The 21,178-nt window shown below is 45.0% G+C and overlaps 1 protein-coding gene across 1 annotated transcript in view; it reads left to right on the forward strand.

Annotated features, from left to right (window-relative positions):
* CACNA1B (calcium voltage-gated channel subunit alpha1 B) overlaps positions 1 to 17,087 on the forward strand; it is a 306,587-nt gene extending 289,500 nt beyond the window's left edge. Inside the window, exons 39-47 of the mRNA XM_062591211.1 lie at positions 174 to 282; positions 2,485 to 2,592; positions 3,898 to 4,010; positions 5,660 to 5,787; positions 6,682 to 6,826; positions 7,358 to 7,468; positions 11,959 to 12,210; positions 12,358 to 12,561; positions 16,530 to 17,087. Of these exons, the coding sequence (XP_062447195.1) occupies positions 174 to 282; positions 2,485 to 2,592; positions 3,898 to 4,010; positions 5,660 to 5,787; positions 6,682 to 6,826; positions 7,358 to 7,468; positions 11,959 to 12,210; positions 12,358 to 12,561; positions 16,530 to 17,069 (1,710 nt within the window). The 3' untranslated portion in view covers positions 17,070 to 17,087. The remainder of the gene's footprint in view (positions 1 to 173; positions 283 to 2,484; positions 2,593 to 3,897; positions 4,011 to 5,659; positions 5,788 to 6,681; positions 6,827 to 7,357; positions 7,469 to 11,958; positions 12,211 to 12,357; positions 12,562 to 16,529) is intronic.
* Positions 17,088 to 21,178: the final 4,091 nt, after the last annotated feature.

The raw sequence follows: 21,178 nt of genomic DNA on the forward strand, positions 1-21,178 counted from the left end.
GGATTTGACATCTCTATGGGGAAGATGAGTTTTAGCCCAGTGCACAAATGGTTCGCATGTGAGAAGGGCAAACATTTGTGCTCTGGCCATTTTGAAGACTAAGGGCTCAGGGAATGGGTGGCGGGGGGAGAAATCTTGACCAACACTCACAGCAGCTCCATTTCTCTCTTCAGCGCCTGGTGCGGATGAACATGCCTATCTCACCTGAAGATTTAACAGTTCACTTCACTTCCACACTGATGGCCTTGATCCGGACTGCTCTCGAAATCAAGCTTGCCACAGGTGAGAAGCGAGGTGGCGGTGGCAGAGGGAGGTGAGGGTTGATGGCTGGTGGGAGCTCCCCAGTCCTCTGGAAACCCCAGGAACCCTCATCCAGGCAGAAATCTCCTCTTTCCGCTTCCCATCCTGTCGTACAGCAATACCCAAGGGTGATAGCAGGGCACAGGACTGGGTAACAGAGAGGGGTCCCAAGGCCAACCCTACCTTCAAGGGGATGCTGGTGGGCTGGAGGGCTGTGTTTGACCGCCTCAGGAGCCCTCAACTGCAGCACGTACAGATTGCTATATGTTGGGAACAGTAATTTCCATACCTTGTTCGTTAACAATGACAGCAGGAGGGGGGGAAAGCCCATCCTCTAGAAAGCTGCTGTCTGCTGGTAGGGAAGCAGTCCCTCAGAGCTCCGTGAACTGTATTCTGCCTTGAGATAAAATTTAATTCTTTAAGTGTTTAATCAGGCATATACTTGACTTCCCAATTAAACACTGCAATATAATAAAATACACTGACTTTTTCTCTGGGTCATTACGCTATTTAATCATTCTAGCTGGGGTCAGAATCAAGGCATGACTGGCCAAAGCCCCTTTATACCTAATTTAAAAGCTAACAGGAGGCAACAGTGTTCTTATGAGTGAAGAGCATGGTTGCGTTAGGATGTTGTGCTTTTCCTAAGTGCTTTCAGACTAACCTTTTACTCCCTCTGTATTAATTACCTCCCTCATAAACTGTAGAAACTCTTGGTTTTGATGCTTTGGGTAGGTGTTGCTGATGGAAGAGAACATTTTGTGACCATTGGAACACCCCTGGAGAGGGAGGCAGAAGAGCAGAGACTCTCATTTTTATGCGTACAATTAAGACTGCCAGGGTTTTTAGGAGCCAACACCTTATTGCAGTAATTACCTTTATGATTACTACTAAATATGGTAACCTAACTGCTGGGGATGCTGAAATCCTGATAGTTAGTATTATTTTATGAATCTAGTTACATGTCAACAACAGCAATGTAGACAGACTTTTTCAGCTGAAAATGGCACTTGTCTGATTTTTTTATTTTATTTTGTTTGAACACATAGTGAAAGGGAACTGGAAAGTAGAGCTCAACTGATAGTCCTGGATTCTTTCTAGGGTTTGTGTCTGCTGTGGGTTGTGAGTTCTTGACCTGGTTTATTGCTATGTGCTTGGTTTGAATAGATTTAATGGGCTGCATTTAATTGAGTCTTTAGTGGGACTAACAGGGCCTTAATAAACCTTCCCTAATGAGATTCAATGTGGGAGTTCAAGCCACCATTTAGCAGCATACCCAGAGTCTCCTCCTATTATTTTTCTCTTAGAAAAATAATCTCTGACGTTCAGATGAGCTGCTTAATTGCCTGGTGTGCGGTGCGTCCGTTTGGGAAGTGGCCTGTTGGCGTACGCCGACTTTAATCACTTCCCACTTGTGTACTGAGACATCACTTTGGGCATTTGAATAAAGCCGCTGTGTTGGGCTCTTTCTGTTCTGTGTCGTTATATAGCTTCTGTCTCATGGTGTCGACACAGAACGATATTTTAGACGTTTGTCTCCTTCCCAAACACTCTAGGAATAGGTGATGGTGGTGGAGAGGGTTTATAATAATTCACGGGACTGTTATTAGCTTGGCCTTACTCTAATTTGGTAGTTTGGTGATTTTCCTGTTAAGCCTTACTGTGCTTCTGAAAAGAGCTGAAGGAAAAGGACTGCGCATAAATTCGTCCTGCTTTTAAGCATGTAGCTAAGGTGGTGAAGCTGGGAAGATAGTTCTGCTTAGCTCCCTTTAGAGCCAACTGGGAGAAATGCCTGTGCAAAGGCAGCTTGGAGCAGCAGCTCAGCCCAGGTTTTCTGCCGTGAACCCTAGTGGTTGCCACTTCTTTCTGCTGGCAGTACATGGTCCCTTGAATGCTGAGGCACCTACAATCACCTAGAATAAGTCTGAGCCTAAGTTTAGGCCTGAGGCAATAGCACAGGGGGCAGCGGATAGAAGCGGTAGCTGGCCATGCTGAGGTCAGGCACTTCTGTGTGATGGAGGAGGTTACCAATCCCATTCGCAACATCTGCTGCAGCTGGTCCCCGAAACGGCACAGGGATAATCGCCCTGTCCTTTGCGTACTGCCGACAGTGGTATGTGCTGAATGGACCAGCATTTTCCGCTTTCTTCCTGCACCTTTCCTATCTCGTCCCTTCTTCTTCAGGGGGTGTGAAACAGCACCAGTGTGATGCTGAGCTGAGAAAAGAGATCTCGCTGGTTTGGCCCAATCTGTCCCAGAAGACGCTGGATTTATTGGTGCCGCCTCATAAACGTAAGTGGTACACCTGCATGCACCCAGCCCAGCCCAGTCATCTCAGAAACCGGGTTAGGTGTTTTCCTCTTTGCTTGTTCTACCCCAGCCTCACGCAGGTGTAGAGTCATCTCAAGGATGCAGCAAAGAATCCTGATGTAAGTGGGCTTCGAGGTATCATCTCCCCAGCATTCACAGCCCGTATCTCCATGCTGTGGTTATCTGGGGAGTAAGGAAGCCAAGGTCACGTCCAGGCATGTACTTCGTTGTGTTTCAGTGGGTTTCTAATGCGCTAAGAAGGGAGCAATGCCCCGTTTGGTCTTTTCCAGAGTTTTTTCATAGCTTTGTTTGCCTCCAGCCTATGTCATACAGGACAGGAGAGCAATTTCAGCCATGTGGGATCAATCTGCTCCAGAAAATCAAGAGAACAACATTAAAGTTTGCCGAGACCTCACGTAATCAGAAGTGAGGCACTTTGGTGCTAAAAGCCTTTTTGTTATTTAATGATGTCCTGGGCAAATGTGCTGAGAAATTTGAAAGTTTGCTATTCTCTTGATTGGCCAAAATGAGGGCTCTGGATTCCTGATTAATGAGAAACCATGCAGACCAATAAAAGCATTGTTAATTAAGAAAAATGAGGGAGATGAGGTGCAAATCAGAGGGTAGTGACTGCCTAAGTCTTTTCCTGTGCACTGCTTTTGATGCCTTTATATCTGGTGCTTTAACCCTTCACTTTAAGGTATTTGTACAGCTGCCGTGTAGGGAAAGGCCAGTAGTAGAGCTGTGAGGGCAAGAAAGGCACCTGGAAAAATGAAATACAGTTTAAAAGTGTATTAGCCCATTATGCCCCAGGTGACTGTAATTCAAAGGAAGAGAAATGACACTTCTCTGTTGATAAAAAGCTGGCTGCAGATCTGGTATTAATTTAGCAAGTCTTCTGTCGGTCATGCTTACAATGCCACAGAGCTTTCTTGGCTGCTTTTTTTTTTCCCCCCCACCCCCTACACAACCTCTCTGAATGTTTTCCATAGAGGGTTAGAAAGAAGGGTCGTCCTCCTCAGATGTGAAAGGTAGCAGATGGGAGGAAGGAATCGGAAACAGTTGATCTTAAGTGTGTTATAATCTTCTCTTGCTCTTTTTTTTTCTTTCACTCACTTTTCTTTGTCTTTCTTTTACCTCATTATTCTAATGCAATCTCTTCTCCTTGGTTTACATGCCATTTGATTTTGCTACTTATTGTGCTCTTTGACTTATTCTGTTTTTCTGCTGCTCCTTTCCCTTTCTTCACCTGAATGTCTCTGCTATGTTTCGCCATCCTTTAACCAGCCGATGAGATGACCGTGGGGAAGGTCTATGCAGCGCTCATGATATTTGACTTCTACAAGCAGAATAAAAACAGCAGGGAGCAAGTCCACCAGCCTCCTGGAGGCCTGTGTCAGGTACTCACTTTCTGTAGGAGTGGGCAAGTCTAACAAGTCTCATGAGTTCATTTCATATGGAAAGTCTGGATGTTTGTCTAAGCGAGATTTGAAAATGCTGTCTTCAAAATGGAAGCCTCTCCTGAAAGTCCCTCTCCCTCTCTCTCCCCCTCAAAAATTATATATATATTTATATAAAATATATATAAAGAAAGAAAAGGAATTTCCGTTTCCAGAAGGTCTGAAAATCTCTTCCAAAAAAAATCAAGTAATGTGGGTGTCTACACCAAACCAAGTGGCCTACATGCTAGGACTCCAAAGATGTATTGAAAACTGATGTTACTTTGGTTCAAAAATGCCTAAGTTACTTTTGAAGATGGGAATTATGCCTCAAAACAATTTTGACTCTAAAAGATTTGAAGATTTTCAAAATTTCTTGGAAATATCTCCATGTTGATGTTTGGATGCTTTCACCTTCTTTGGGCTTCTGCTATTAAAACTGAAGAGTGAACGTTTGGGGAAATGTTTTGACTAGAATATGGGACAAAGAGGTTGGTGATTCTTATTGGAACCCAAACAGTTCATTTATTACTGTTCATTTGTATCTCCTTTATCCCTACTGACACTGTAATATCACTTCATAGCCCTTCAGCATGGTGGGGTGGTGATTTTTTGAGACAGAAACTGAGATTCTTGCTTAGAACTGAAAACAGCTTGCAGGGACAGGCCTGCTCTGTAACGGAGTAGGAATTGCCTGGAAGAAAATCCTGCCAGTACTTTCACTTACACAACCTAACCTCAAATCCTGTACCACACAAACATCTTACACTACTGATGACAGTGACAAAGTTCTCATTGGATTTAAGTATTCTCAATTTTTTCTCCTAAGAATTGCAATATGGGCACACATAAGAACAGCCACTGGGTCTGGCCGATAGCTTTCTGAAGGTGATAAGTCGCCAATATTTAGGGGAAGAGTATGAGAAATGAGTGAATGCAGGATAATATGTCCGTTGATTTTCCTGTCAAGCTTCTCACAGTTTGTCCTTAGGGACTTTCTGAGGCAGGAGTTTTATCCTCATCTCGGTACTTCATAGCTCGCCGTAGACTTGTCGCGATGGTCAGAGGGCAGTCTAATGAATACACGTAATGTACTCCTCCAAGAGCAACTGGCTTGGGATTGAATCCCCAGGGATTGTCGATATGATACAGAACTGCTTGACTTCAGGATGGGCATCCTCAGGACAGGGATCCAAAGTGGCCACATTTGGCCCTCTCACAGAGAGCAGGCTGAGGCTAGAGCAGAACCCGGCTCAGTGTCACAGTGACCTGAATTACGCAGCCCCTTGGGGCTCCAGCTCCCCTTTGCAGCCCGTGAGAAAACTCACATCCTTATAGGAAAACCCTGCTGCACTCTGGAGCCGGCGGGGAGTATTTTTTAGAATGAATGTGAATTGTAGCACAGATGTTCTCTTCAACTTTGCCCTGTGCAAAGAGAAAGCCAGCAATTGTCCTTCAGAGCCTCTTACAGCTCTGGGAAGGTCAGGGTATTTTTTCTGCTGGGATAATCTTTCAGGGTGACTAAGTGGACATTTTATTAACTGGGAAAGACACAGACATTTTCTCCATACCCAAGTCTGTCTCTGACAGCCTTTCTTTGTGCTTTGCAGCCTGGACCGGTGTCACTGTTCCACCCCTTGAAGGCCACTTTGGAGCAAACCCAGCCTGCAGCATTCAACAACGCAAAAGCGTTCCTTCGTCAAAAGAGCTCCGCTTCGCTCAACAACGGGGGTGCACTGTGAGTATCCCATGACCTCCTCACCAAAGCTGTAATGCAGAAAAGGGGCATGCTGGGCATAACCATCAACTCTGACTGTTGCTAATTTGGTTGCTTCGGAAGGGGGGCAGCACATCCCATGACACAAAGAGTGGTGGCCCCTTCACGCCATGGCTGGCAGATGTCCCAGTGGCAGCTATTGGACTACCTCAGTGTGGCTCCGCACCCACCACTGCCTCAGACTGCAGTTGTGCATGTGGTGACAACGTTGGATTCTCCAGACCTCTGTTTTCTTAATAATCTCCTCCAAGTCTTAATTTCAGGGCTTTCCATCATTGCTAGTTTAAAATGTGAGTTTGATTACAAGAATTTGGGATTGTTACAATATAACCAGACAAAACCAAGCCCACAGACCAATCAACAATGCGATGAGCTCTTGGGGACTCTAATGGTCCTCAAGAGCAAAGATCTCCCTCAGGATCATGACACAATATTTTCTAATATTATGGCATATTCTTTGGTACTGATTGGTTCTGGTTCTTCCAATCTGTAGCAGAAAATATTCTTGCGTAACAGTGCCTGAACTCCAAAATTGTTCATTCTTCTCCATCAGAACTTAAGCTGCAGAAGTTGATTTCCTTTTTTTTTTTTTTTTTTTAATGTGTTCTGCTTCTTGGTTTGGTTTCTGTGTCACTCATGGGCTCCTCAGGCTACACAGAAAATGGCCCTGTCAAAGCGCAGGGGACCTTATAGCTTCACCAGCCAACGTGCCCATTCTGCAACTATTTTCATAAGATTTGGGAAACCTTTCAAAACTCAAAGGGTTTTGAATACTCTGTTGTATTCATCACAAAAAGACTAGCAGAACCTCTCTACAAAAGAGTTCATCTTTCTTTCCTCTTTACCTTCTGACAGGCCAGCTCCAGAGGGTGGGATCAAAGAGTCCAGTTCCTGGGGAACTCAGCGCACCCAGGATGTGTTTTATGAAACCAGGACACCAGCTTTTGAACGAGGCCGCTCAGAAGAAATCCCCATTGAACGGGTGAGCAGAAAGGTTAAAGCAGAGTGAAATGCAGTAGGTCTCAATAGATATCAAGCTAGACACTTCCCTGATAACCGAAGAGGTCCTCTGTCTCTAGAGACAAGTATCGTTCTCTCTCTTAACACCCTAAAGCTTGCTTCATTGTTACAGAGAAAAAAGATATGTATGATAGCTTGTACTGTAACTTTATGTATGGACACTTCTAGAAATATGTGCCTGCAGCTGAAGCTGCCAAGGAGGATAGAGTTCTCTTTTCCTGGACCATTATTCCCCTGTCATTTTGTATGGACTCTGAGAGGTGGCCTGGCTAGCTAGATGTCTGGCAGCCATCGCCACAGCTAGTGGAAGAGCTTGTGCCACTGTTGCCTGTGCTGAAGACAGTGCTGTCAAAAAATAGCAACCTTTGCACTCCACTGCTCTTGGTTTACTCTCTTTCCCCACTAGCACATCTTCAGAAGTAAACTGAACTTAGAAGAACCCTGCTAAGATGATGACTTTAAAGCTTATGTTTATGTTCTTGCAACTGAAACTATTTCTTGACTCAATCAGGTGGTAGAAATGAGGGAAATCAGCCCCACACTCACTAATGGAGAGCACCAACCAGGCCTGGAGAGCCAGGGCCGAGCGGCTTCCATGCCGCGCCTGGCTGCGGAAACTCAGGTGAGCTGTACTGATGGTGGCAGATTGAGAGTAAGTCAAGAACTCGCTGCATTCCCTCTTCTTGTCATGTAGTTGAAAGTTTCTTGTGAGTATTTTGTTTTAAACCATGTTCATTGAAACTGGAGAAAGGTAGCAAGCCTTTGTGCTTTGGATTGCAGGCATTCATGTGTAGGCACAGCACTGTCCCCAGATTTACTCACCCCTGGTTGCAGCAAAGAGCAACGCAGAAAAATCCTGTTGTATGGGTAACTAACTGAGGAATACCTACCCATGAGTATCTCTTCTGATTGACTGGGGTCACAATACTGTTTGCAGACCTGTATTCTTGGAAAGCGTATGTTTCCAACTGACATTAGTGTGCCATCTATGCAAGCAGTGTGTCAAGGCATGCTCCAGTGTCCTCGCCATAAAATAAACTGGAAATGTGCTGAGGCTATGATTCTCTGTGATGAATGTAGGAGTTATGAGAAATACCAGGGAGTCTGTGCCTGGAAGGCTGCATTGAGACACAAAGCAGCTTGCCTGTTTCTTTCTCTTCCCGTAGTATTTAGCATTTGCTGTATTGTAGCGTCGACGGATAATACGCTGCTGAGGATTTTGTTTCCCTTACTTAACATCTTGTAAAGAAGTCTCATCATTAAAGTTGGCCTTTACAGCAGCTTGGTGATTAATTGAGAATGCATATTGGTGCATAGGATGCCATGGTTTTCACAGATCATTTCTGGGCATTTCACATGTTCATCGCTAACTCATTGCCCCAGATGCTCTCCAGTCACCAAGCCACTTCTTGTTGGTAACATCTTGCACTCACAGTTGCGTCTCTTTCATTCAGATGGCCTGATTCCTACAATAATAAGCAAATAGCCTGTGGTTGGGGGCTGTTCTCCTTGACTCTGCATGGGAAGCAGAACATGAAAGATGTGCTGCATCCTAAATACACACTGATAGCACCACAAGATATGCCCATCCTGCTAACACGTTCAGGCTGACACAAGCTACGCTTAATTGGCTTACAAGTTTCCCAGCTGACTTTAGGGGCTGCTGCCTTTCTATGAGGACTCCAGAAAATCATTGAATAGGACCTTGTTCCCTGGGATTCTTTTGATTTATTAAGAACACTACTCAAGATGCTTAAAAAAGAAACAGACCCTCCCCACCCAAACCCCATTTTCCCTCCCATCCTCCCTTCTAAAACAAAAGTTGCTCTTTATTCCAGACAACAAGTAGCTTTTTTTCTTCCTAGGCAAAATACTTACCAATAGCACATGCTTTTCCTTGGGAAACTTCTTCCTATGGCAGTCTCAGACTGCAGTTGATGCCACTATGATTTAACAAGGTCACAGTCAGAGACAGGAAGATCCATTTGCTCAGAGCCCTCTTGCAAAGAGGGAAGAACTTCTGAGTTGCTCTTGGTACTTCCCTAAAGCCATTGCTTCCTTTAGGAGGAAATGTCCTATTGGTACCTCTCTGCTTGAGCATCCATTTGCCCAAGAGTGGCAGTGTCCAGCTGGCACCCCGCTGCCATTACCACATGGAAGTGCCCAAAGAGATAGGTACAAAACCTCCACTTTCAGGGATCAAATATGGTCAGGAGCAAGTGTCTCATTCATGTAGGCATGGCACGGGTCCCTCAGGGCACAGCTGCTCCACATAAAAGCCGCCTAATTTAGTTATGAATCAGGCCTGTAATATCTGAGTGGATCTAATCTTGTTTAATAATGTAATGTTTTGGTGGTTGTAGCTTCAGACAAGTAATGATGTACTTTCTGTGTGTCTTCCCCCTCTGTGTCTCCCACCTTCCCTCTTACACGCTGCTTCTGGTGCCTCACCAAACTTTGAGTTCTTTATAACTCTTACTTGCAACACTTTCTCTTTCCTCCTATTTTTGGTACATTTCCCTTTCTGTTTGCCTGCTGTTTATCTGTCTTTTTGTGTTCCACTTAAAAAAACCTTCCTATGCTGTCAATCTCATTTCCTCTCTCCCCCTTTGCTGCCCTCCTTCCCTCGTCACCTCCCCTAACTTCCTCACGGTGTCTGCTGCACATCTGCCGTGATGTCTGACCATGGCTGTACTGTGGGGCTGCTTCAAATAATGTCTCTCATCTTGTCCGAATTGTTTGCAGAGGAGCAAAGCACGGTCACCTGGGAGTTACCTAGCAGTATGTAGTTTGCACTAAGTTGTATCCTATTAAACTCCTGTTAAGAAATAATTAACCTTCCTTAACCCTCTTCTTTCCCCCTTCTCATTTGGAGCACAATGTTGCACCGACGCAGCTGCTATCTCTATCCACTTTGCCACAGCTCCCTCGATCCACCGTTGCACGCCGCACGCTCTAATAGCAGGGAGGTTTTTGTTTTGCTTATTTATTTATTTTGTATGCCTTGTTGCACAGGAATTTAGCAAGTGAAAACAATGGGTTTGGTAATGAAGACGCAATTAGCGGCTCTCTGAAGGGCTACGGCAGAGTCTCCTGAGGCTTGTGTGGAGCGTGGGCACCCATTAACATAACGAGAAATATGTCAGAGTTTCTGGGAAGGGCATTCTTTAGCTTGCTAAAAGCCACTTCTTTTAGTGTCAGTGGGGACTTCTGTCTCTGGAATAAGCACACAATCAGGTCCAAAGAGGAATGGTTATTTCTTATGGACTTGGGTGGCCTTTTTGGGGGGACATTTCTGACTTTTCCCTGGCAGCTCTTAAATGGATTTCAGAAGTCTTCATCTATGTTTTTAGCATCTTGGTGTGCTTTTTTGTCCAGATCAATTGATTCTTGAATCTGACTGGCCAGTTTATGATCTTCTCCCCCTCCATTATCTTCAGGTTCAGCAGTAAGTGGGGAGGACCAACCTGAAGCTCTGATTTATAACTCCTTGCCTGTGGCAAGCGTGCACAGCAAGGACTGCAGGAGGAGAAAAATGCAGCACAACATACTCATGTTAACTTAGCTGTTGCAGGCCCTAGGGACCCACCGATGCATCTGGCTGTGTTGTATTCCCCTGCCCCAGCTGCCCAGCCAGTGCTCTTTGGCTTTCTTGCATCTCTGACAAACCTAGTTTCAGCTCTAACATTCTACCTCAGACTCCAGTGGGAAGCACCAAAATTTGGATGACTGACCTGAAAGACAGAGAATGGCAAATAGAAACTCAGCTAAGCTTGCAACTTTGCACACAAGACAAGCTTCCTAATATCCGAGACGGCCCCCTGAAGGAAGCAGAGCAGTTCTTTCTCTTCAAAATAATGAATAGAGCTGCAAAACAACCAGCTTTGCATTATGTAAATATCACAGGGCAGCTGAGATCTGAATTTCAGGGTAAGCAAACAAAATAGCATAGACAGTAAAAATAATACAAGGCTCTTTGGAAAGGTTACAGTGAACAAAGTAAATGTTCTGCTAGAAAAGAACAGAACCTCATTTGAAGCACATATTGGACTGAGGATTCAAACAAGGGTAAGTCCTAAGGACACCTTGAGCTCCTCTCCAGGACTGCAGTGGTCTGAGGTCTTTCCTCTACCAAGCAGCTTTTATATAACAAGAGACCCAGGGAAGCCTCTAGAGAATGAATGAAGACCCGTCTCCTCCTCAGAGCAGTCTGCAGAGCACGTGGAGGCCAGCAAAGTGCAAGAACAGGAAACAGTCATTTTCCTTGTTTTGTGAGATTTATCACTGATGGTTGGGCAATAGGGCGATGAAAGGCTGTGAGAATAGCTATCTTACAGTGCACTTGCATTGATTACTGCAGAGCATTTTTGCAATTTTTTTGAACCCAAAGGGAAGGGAATAAAGTCCCAAGCTGTCACTGGCACGGGAACATGGTTGAGCTTATCTGGATAAGTCTTGGTAGAATCGCAGGGGATGCATGCTATCCTGCTTGCCCTCACCACAGGTGCTTGAGAGAGTAATGATAGGACAAGAAGTGAGATTAAGAAGTTTGAGAGAGCCATCATCCTCAAGTGAGGGAGACAGATATAATTACTAGGTGGGTTGGCTCACTTCTTATTGCTGACTTTTCTCCCTCTCCATGTGATGCCCAGATACGTTTTCACACTTACCTCTTCAGAATTGTTCTGGGATAATCAAAGGCCCTGAAGTAGCTTTAGGCAAAACTAGTCTTGGGGAACTGTCTTTGTGAGATGCTTGGCTACTGTGCTGCCCTGTGACCCTGCTAATTTACCGTTGACCCCTGTGATGCTGTGTTTGGTGTGAAGTGCTGCATATTGCTCTGCGCCCACAGTACCTGTGGATTGGCACAATGCTAAAAGTAAAGCCCTTTCAGCAAATGGAGATCACATTTGCTCCTCAAATTTAGCACCAGATCTACCATTCCACAAGTCCTTCTATTCATTTGTTGTATCCACTTAACCATTTTTCTCCTTTCCTTCCTTGCCCCTATTTCTCACTGTAAAACACTTCCCATCCTGGGAACCAATCAGCTTACCACGGTGCAGGGCCTGCCCTCTCACCCTGCTCTGTCTCCCTCCGTGTGCCTTGCAGCCCATCCCGGACACAAGCCCCATGAAGCGCTCCATCTCCACGCTGACCCCACAGCGTCCTCATGCCATGCACCTGTACGAGTACTCCCTGGAGCGCATGCCGCCAGACCAGGTACATCACCACCATCACCACCGCTGCCACCGGAGGAAAGAAAAGAAGCAGAAGTCCTTGGACAGGTCCCCCCATCAGCTGGCCGATGGGGAAGCTGGTAAGTGCTCTGTAATTGAATTGACTCTTAAGGCGCACAATGGTGTCTTGTTGGGGAGGGAAGCTCATCTGCCATCTGGATTTGGGACCCAGTTTGGGGTCTGCACATGTGAAAGAGCTCTCCTGTCCCACACTTGAAAGTTCCTCCTGTGTTGGCAACTCCCAACTAATGGTCTCTTTTCAGTGGCTCAGTCTGGTGAGTCTTCTTCCAAGGATAAGAAGCAGGAACGCGGCCGATCCCAAGAGAGGAAGCAGCACTCTTCCTCTTCCTCTGAAAAGCAGCGCTTCTACTCCTGCGACCGCTATGGCAGCCGGGACCGTTCTCAGCCCAAGTCTGCTGATCAAAGCAGGCCCACCTCACCCAATGGGGGTCCGGAGCAAGGTCCACACAGACAGGTGAGGAGACGCAGGGTGGGGAAAGAGCCCTAAGGTCTTCCAAGGATGTACACACCTTTTCTTGTGTTTTGTTTAAAATAAAGGAGACAGAGAGAATGGGGAAGGCCGCGCAGCAGGAGTTAAAGCCTTTCAAGTGCTGCTTGCTGCTTCAGATCCAACCCAGGGTTGGCAACCTTATCCCTTGATGGCTCTTTAATCACCTCCTACTAAATGAGCAACTCAATGTGTTGGTAGAGGCTCCCCTGCCACATTGATAGTCTTACTAACAGCTTCAGTCAGCGCAGTGCAGAGCAGCATGGGAGACCTGAAAATTGACCTGGCTTGATGGTGGTGGAAAAAACTTACCTGAGCCAAGGCAGGCTGCTAACAGGGAATGGGAAGCTACACTAGTCTACTGAACTAAGTCTTTCCCCTGCCAGCTTTATTAATTTAGCACCTCCTGCCCAGTGCCTCAAACCCTTGGTGACTGAAATAAATCCTTGCCATCGTGGTACAAGCCAATATGGCACAGCGTAGAGAGGATGACTCCTGAGAGCCATAGCCACATTTGGCCATGATGCCGTGGTGATTTCAGCAGGTTGTGCTCATGAAGTAATCTCAAGATTTTGCCCCTGTGGTTGTGTGGGCTTCAGAGTTGTCCCGTATAGTGGAACAGGTTAATTTTCTCATGGTCTCTGAAAGTTGAACTGAAAAAGCCATTTTGCCCTGGTGTCAAATCAGTCTGAAAACTTGCTCTCTACCTGGAAGGAGAAATCAAGGTAATAAAGAGTGGGAACACAGGAAAAAGCAGAATCTGGGAGGAAAGTGAGAGAGCTCAGCCCCCAATCAGCCTGATCCCTATGAACCTGCTATTCCAAAAAGGAGGCTCTGGCCACCCTCCAAAATCTTGCTAAATTTACAGTATTTCCATGGTATATGGCAAGCCCTTCTCAGGAAGGGTTAAGCATAGCTGAACCATGAGCCCCTGCAGCAGCAGCTGCTTGTGGGAATGGGAGGAAATCCTGGGCTGAGCATGCATTGGGGCCTGGGGCAAGGATTTAGATTAAGCATCTCTGTCGTGTCCCATGAGCTGCAGAGTGCACCGCCTTCCTGCCTCCTTAGCTTGCCCTATGCTGCTCTCTCTCCTCTGCTCATAGCTTGTCTTGCCCTTAGCAGTGTCTAGGCTGTGGCCTCAGAGGCCTTGTGTGGCTGTAATGAGAGGACAATGTTTTGGGGGGCTGTTGCTCAACAGTTGTAGGGACCCCCAGGGCATGGGACACATTAGACATAGTCTTTCTCAGCTAAGAGCAAATGTGGCATCGGTCTAAAACCTGATTCATCCTGGACTGTGCTGCCATAGCTGGTGGCAATTGCAGTGAAGCAGGTCTTCTCCACCTCCAGCTATAGCAATCCTGAATGGCCTTCATCTGTTTTTCAGATGAGTTTTCTTTCTTAATTTCTCTCTTTGTTTTGAGAGAAGGGTGAGATGACATTGCTTTTAGCATGAGAACCATGCCTCTCCTTTCTTGCATGCTCCCCTTTCCAGAAATTTAATACCATGTATGTTTTAATTAAAAAACTAAACTAATCAACTTCCCATAGTTGATAACATTCAGTATTAGAGCACTGGTTGCCTTAATAAACCTGCTCCCCAGTTCCAGTGAAGTCTACATTGTCCTTCACGTCCTGTGTAGATGTAGTGAGGAGAGGAGAAAGCCTGTTCTTTCAGTGTCCAAGTATTATATTGATTTACATTTTATCTGCTTTCAGTGGAACTGTTAATACGTTTTCTAGTCATATTAGAAAAACATAGATTAAAAAACCAGCCAAACCAGCCTATCTTTTCTGTCCTAATGAGCTGAAGACCCTTTGTCTTCATAACGTGTCTGTGAGAAGCTCTGTCACTTGGTTTCCGGCGCTATTTTGGCTCAACAACAACATGCTTGTTAACTCTCGAGCACTTTCTTTGTTAGCTCTTCCCTTTCCTTGGAGACTCAGCTTTTACCAAGGGTCAGGCCTGGCACAGCACATTTCAGCCAGGCTCGTCAAGCAGAAAGAGGCTAACTCTGGCTTCACTCTGCCAAAAATGTAGCTTGGTTCCAGCTAGAGCCATGCCAAAAATCAAAAGACAGATTCGGATCAAAAAGAAATTCTTTAGAGATTTTTGCACCAAAAGGGGAGCGGGGAAAAAAGAACATTTCATTTGGGGTCAACTCCAAATGCATTGTTTGACCCAGATAGACATGTTGTGTCTTTTGTAAGTTATTCCACTGTTTCCTTTTTAGTCCAGGTGAATTGCTAAATAAAAATTCCATTTCAGAATGAAAATATGAAAAGCTGGGGGGTTTTTAATGGTAAAATGAAAGATTTTTGAATTTTAAGAAGAGAATATTTCAGCATAAAAATGTTTGTTAAACATTTTTTGGGAAAAAAAGACCTCAACATTACTTTCCCTCAAAACCATTTCCTGAATTGGATTCCTGGATTAGAGAAATTTGAATATCCCACAAAAATATTCTCAGGCAGTTTAACACTTATCGAAACAATTTAGTTTGCTTGCTTTTACAAGCATTTTGAGTACTGAACAAGTATATTGCCCAAACTAGCTTTACACTGCAGTCTGATGGACTAGTTCTCTGGGATTTTACATTTTCCTCATATAGGGCAGCTGCACAGAATCTCCTTGCAACAAATGGTGAATTTGGGGTGTTTTGGATCCCTTCACCTTCAGGACAAGGACATGCTGCAGGCAGCGAGCTGCAGCAAGCCCAGGGCGTCCCCTGCAGTTGTCACTTATCTATCTGACCCAGTGGTCATCCTGGGAAGTCACAGGACCTGTTGTCATGCTGGAGAACCAAAGCCAAGGATTTAAGCTGTAAATGGTGATTTTGAGGTACTCAGTTTCTGGTCTCTGATATCCACCACCATTGCTAGACTTGCCCTTGAGAATGTGCTGGGAAACTGAGGTAGAGTAGAGCAGAACAAGCATTGATTGATACCTGAGCGAGCAACAACTTGATATTTTTATAGGAAAGGCAAAGCTGCACTTTCAAAATTAAAGGTCTTGCCTGGAAAGGTTAGGTCACCAAAGACTCGGGGATTTTCCAAACACACTCCCCGCGTTATTCATGTATTGCCCTGGGAGAATGTAAATAAAATTCCAAAACAAGAGCCCATTCCCCTCCTTGTGCCGGTTTTTCCATAGCGTAGCTTAGTTCACACCCATGTATCACTATTGGTAATACAGAAAGCTGCCAGTCTCTTGCTATTCAAAAATTAAATGTGTAATATTAACTAGCAGAAGGTGACTGGACATTTCAGTATTTTTCTTTGAAGAACCCTACTGCTGAAGTTAAAGTTAGTCTTTTTTTTTTTTTTTTTTTTTTTGGCAAGAAGTGGCTATTTAATCAAAATGCATTTCATTCCCAAAACAATAAAAAAGAAATTTATCCCTAAATTCTCCTTCCAAGTGGTTTTGACAACTGAGGTGATCCCCAGCATTAGCATTCACAACTATTGGATGAAGCTGTGCAAAACTTCTCCCTCCCTTCCCCAGAGTGAGTAGTGTTATTTTACAAAATCTTCTCTGTGAAATACAGTATATTTTTGAGCTGCTCCCTGACCGGTTCAGGTAAGGCGCATGTCGAGCCTGTGTATGATGTGGGTGCCTTTCCTCCGGACAGTGTCCCTTTCTGTTGGAGCCGTCTGCCAGTTTGCGTCCTACCGATGCTCTGATCGTTTCTGTTCTTATTTACTGCTCCCAGAACTTTAGTTCTCCAGCTCTTTACATCTCTTCTTTAATTATTTCTCAAGAACCTCCTTCCCCTAACTGTGCTTGTCTAAACTCTCTCTTTTTTGCTTTTCTTTCCTCTTGTGACTTGTCTGTCCCTCCTGTCGCTTGCCCTTCTGTTTTACACCTGCCTGCCTTTGTGTTTGTCTGGTGTTTCCCTTTTTTATTTTTGATTTGCTTTGTTCCAATTTTTATGTAGGGCAGTGGTTCAGTTAATGGGAGCCCCTTGCTGTCGACATCTGGTGCTAGTACCCCATGCCGGGGTCGGAGGCAGCTCCCACAGACTCCACTGACCCCTCGCCCCAGCATCACTTACAAGACCGCTAACTCCTCGCCCGTGCACTTCACCAGTTTCCAAACCGGCCTGCCCACTTTCTCCCCGGGACGCCTGAGCCGCGGCTTGTCCGAGCACAACGCGTTGCTGCGCGGGGACTCCCTGAACCAGGCCCACGCCACGGTGGCCCGCATCGGCTCCGACCCCTACCTGGGTCACCGCGATGACAGCGACAGCCCGTACCGCGCGGTGCCGGAGGACACGCTCACCTTCGAGGAGGCTGTTGCCACCAATTCAGGAAGGTCCTCAAGGACTTCTTATGTCTCGTCCTTGACTTCCCAGTCGCACCAAATCCGCCGGGTTCCCAACGGTTACCATTACACGCTGGGCCTCAACACGGGCCCCGGGACGGGCACCAGAGGACGTAGTTATTACCATGAAGCTGATGAGGATGACTGGTGCTAGCGTCACGGCAAAGCCCTTTAAGGTGTGCGCGTCTAAAACCGATGAGTTTTATCATCTGGAAGGCTGTGCACTCAGACACGCGTGGTCCCGGGGCCCGGGAGGGAGGCAGCACTGCCGCCGGGGCAGCCCCCGCCGCGAGGACTGCTCTGCCCACCGGCCTGAGCCCCTCCGAGACACCTGGGCAGCCTCTCTCCTTTCTTTTTCTTTTTTTTGCACTAGACAAAATCAATGAAGAAAGAAGGATCGCTACGCGGGGGGAGCCCCTCTCTCCCCCTCTCGCCCACCTCCCCACTGCCTTGTCTGGTTCAAAGACGTACACGAGATGCCAAATCTGCGCCGTACGCGAGAAGCCGAGCGAGCGGTCCCGCTCTCCGACGACGGAAATCAGACTGTCGACCCTTTTCACGATTGGCGTCGTTGTATTCGTTGGGCTATTTCTTTTTTTTTTTTTTTTGTTATTGTTGTTGTTGTTGTTTTTGTCCTGGTCAGGGTTGGGAGTTGGGGATGCAAACGGACACACGCGAACAAAATTGAATCCACGTTTTTGTCTTGTTCACCACGAAGAAGGAAGAGATCTACCTAACAAACTGGGAGAGGAGAAACACAAATCAGAACAAAGGACAGTCCCTTGGGACTTGATGTTCAGTCACAGCAACCCTTTTCAACGGAGCCAGTAACGTACCTTTGAGCTGATAAAACACTACATCGTCCGGGACTCTCTGCTTTGACACCGCCGCTGCGTGGATCTCTCTTATTTTACTCACCACTTTGGGTCCTTCACAATGACACACGATAAAGCCACAAGAGAGCTACTTTGTAAGGACTGTTTCCTTGCTGCTGAAACTTTTCTTTCCGTCCCTCTCTCCTGTCGACTGCAACACGCCCTCACTGTTTTGTCTTGTTTACAATATAAGCTTGATTTAGCAAAAAAAAAAACAACTAAAAAAAACAGAAAAAAAAGGAAAAAGCATAGGGGTAAGAAGAAGAAATGTTCTTGGTTTTATATCAAGCTATTAGATAGAACTTTAACTTTTCATTGTGTGCATTTTTGTAAATTGTACAGTAAAAAAAAAAGAAAAAAAAGAAAAAAAATACTCTTTATGTAGAGATTTAGTCCAATTGTCATTCCAGGTCCCACCGTTTCTACCGAATGCTCCAGTTGTTCACTACTAAGTGCCTAACCTTGAAATCTTTCACAGCGACGATGCAACCTCTTGCTTCAGTGCATCAGAAGTTGGGAAAGTGTGGGGAGGGGAAGGAAGGGAGGGAGGGGAGAGCCTGGGAGAGGTGTTTGTCTCGACACTCCGCAGTGCGTACAACACCACGCGTCTAATCTTTGGACAGTGTTTTCGAGTACCAGGTTGGAAGCTTACAGTGGGGAAGACAAACATGCTTTGGGGTTGGTTTGGGTTTTGTTGGTCTTTTCTTTTTTTCTTTTAATGCTTTTATTGTTGGGAGTGGGAGGGGAGTAATTACAGCAAACAAAACTGGTCGTTTCTCATTGACTAGAATTTAGGTCCTGCAGGGGAGATGCAGGTGCAAGTACAGCGTCTGTGGAGATGCTCCGGCAGGAGTGGTAGTGTCTTTCACGCTGCATGCTGAGTTGTAGTTTGGCTGTGAAAGCTCTGCCCATGTTCCATGGTGCATAATTTGTGTTGAGGGCAGTTGGAGAGAGTCTTGTTTTTATTGCCTGTCAAAAGAAAAAAAAAAAAAAAAAACTCTTACTCTGATTCTCAGGGATGAGATTTCTGTGTTCTTACAATGACTCTTATGTTGGATGATTCCTTTATTTTATGCACATGTGGATTTCTGCACTTTGAGCCTGGGAAAGAGACAAACGCAATATGCTGACAGCAAAGGGGAGAAAGGGCTGGAAGGAAACCCTCAATGGGACCTTGTGTCCATGGGTTTGAAGAGCCATTGAATGGCTAATTTGGGGCACAGTGAGGCCAGGATTACTGCAGACATGTAGTACATGGACAAAAAGTTAAAGAATGAAGGGCGGGAGGTTGCGAGTCATCAGTGCCGGAAGAGTTTATTGCTAAAAATGATGACAGGGAAGAGGAGACGTTGTTGGCTAGCTGCATTTTTTGGAGGATCTACCAAGCGCCGGAACTGTGAAACTTCTATAGGGCAAGCAGTCGCTTAGGACAGGTGGAGACCCTGGTGGACCCTGGAGATTCATTTTGTTGCTAAGGTAGTTTAGGACATCAAACTTTACAAACAGCTCAGGAGGTCTCTAATACTCTCAGCAAAGTCTTTCAGCTTCATATGGGGAGCAGTCTGTTGTAGGGTGGTTCTTAACATCTCCTGTAGCTTTTACGTTGAGGAAATTCAACCTGGTTTGTTCCATTCTCCGTTTTTCATTTTGGTTTTAACTAAGAATCTCTGGCCGATCTCATCCCTGGATTCTGCTAAAGGAGAGCTCCTGTCCGTACCTCTGTCTCTGTTTCTACGTGCACTTTGACTGAAGGAAGTGCAATAGCCAGAGGTACTTTATGGATAACGGCCGTAATCTGCAAACGGAGGGCTATGCAACAAGATGACACGTAAGGAAACAACAAATCAAAACAACAAACAAACAGAAAGACCTTCATCTAGTCTGTAGCTTTATCTGCTGAATTTTCCTGTTTCAGGCTTCAGCATGATTGTGACCAAATGTTTTATACATTTATGAAGGCACAAACACTTTATTTGAAATTTTAAAGAAAAAAAAAGTTACTATTTTACTCCAAGAAGTAAGGGAGAGGGAGAAAGAAGTCTCTCTGACAGTGCATGCAAACATTGTACCCACACTGGAAAGCAAAAGAGATGTCTTTCTGTATTGAATTATTTTGTCTCTTCTCCACTCTGCCTTTCCCCTTCCTTTATCATTTTAGAAATTAAAACCCACAGCCCCATGCTAATAAACCATGTGGAAGCGCACAGCCAAACGATGGCATTGGATCATTTAAATTCCTATGTAGAACCTGCAGAAGAATCTTAAGTTGTCTAATCCTCCACCCGTCTCATAGAGGTTGTTGCTTCAAATGATGACAGTGACAGACAAGCCTGACCACAACTGTTCATAACCCCTTTTCCTATATTTTACAGCCTCTATGCTGTCTCTCAAATGCATACATAATATTTCCAAGAATTCTCATAGTGAGTTGCCAAACTTGAAATGCACCAATCAGTTTTCTGCATCCAGAACCAGTCTCGTAGTGGCTGTACTTTGAATAAGTAATGTTTGCATGTAAAATATATACATATATACATATATATAAAAAGTATGTGCATGGAAAATGTTTATCTTCGTACTTTTTTGATACAATGTATTCATCAGTTGTTAATTTTTAATTATATTTGATATAAATTGGGGGTTTGTTGCAAAACTTTATATTTAAAAAAAAACAGTGTTAAAAATTATAAAAGTTCCACCCATGCAACACAACTGGAACCTTACCCAAAAAAAAGGAAAAAAAAAAGAAAAAAAAAGGTTCTGTGATTGCCTAGTTTGCTGCCTGAGTAATATTTATCAGCCAAACTTTGAATTCTGCAGTTGTTTCTACAATTACATTTTGTATGAAGCAAAGTCCTTGAATTAAAATAAAAACTTAGCAAAAAAACTTACAAATTCAAAGATGGTGTGTGCAGTGTGCCTAGTGACCGGGAAACCGCCATCCTGAAAGCAGCATCAGACCGAACGGTCTGGAGAGGAGAGAGCCCTTAGGGGAAGCTTGCCTTTACCACTACGTTTAGCGATAGCTTGTGAAATCCGGTACGAAACTGGATTTATTGCCTGAACTGAGATGCTGTAAGAAATTGGCTGGGTCTGTGTCCATACAGGGTTCACAGACGCTTGGTTTGAGTAGGGAGCTGTTTGCAAATTTGCCTTTTCAGTACGGATCCAGTGAGGAGATTCCAATTCCTGGAGTCCACCAGGCAGCAAAAATCACATAATTTAAGTTGAGGGTTACAAAAAAACCTGATCTTAACAGCGATTGATTCCTACAGGTTCGCGTGTTTGTTTTGTTTTGTTTTACAGAGGGACATTTCTCTTGTTGATGTGCAAAAATGTTGGGCATGCAACTCCCTCTAGCATTAACCTTTATTCAACCGTCCCCACT

Source organism: Rhea pennata, chromosome 18 (genome assembly GCF_028389875.1).
Source record: "Rhea pennata isolate bPtePen1 chromosome 18, bPtePen1.pri, whole genome shotgun sequence".
Lineage (NCBI taxonomy): Eukaryota > Metazoa > Chordata > Aves > Rheiformes > Rheidae > Rhea > Rhea pennata.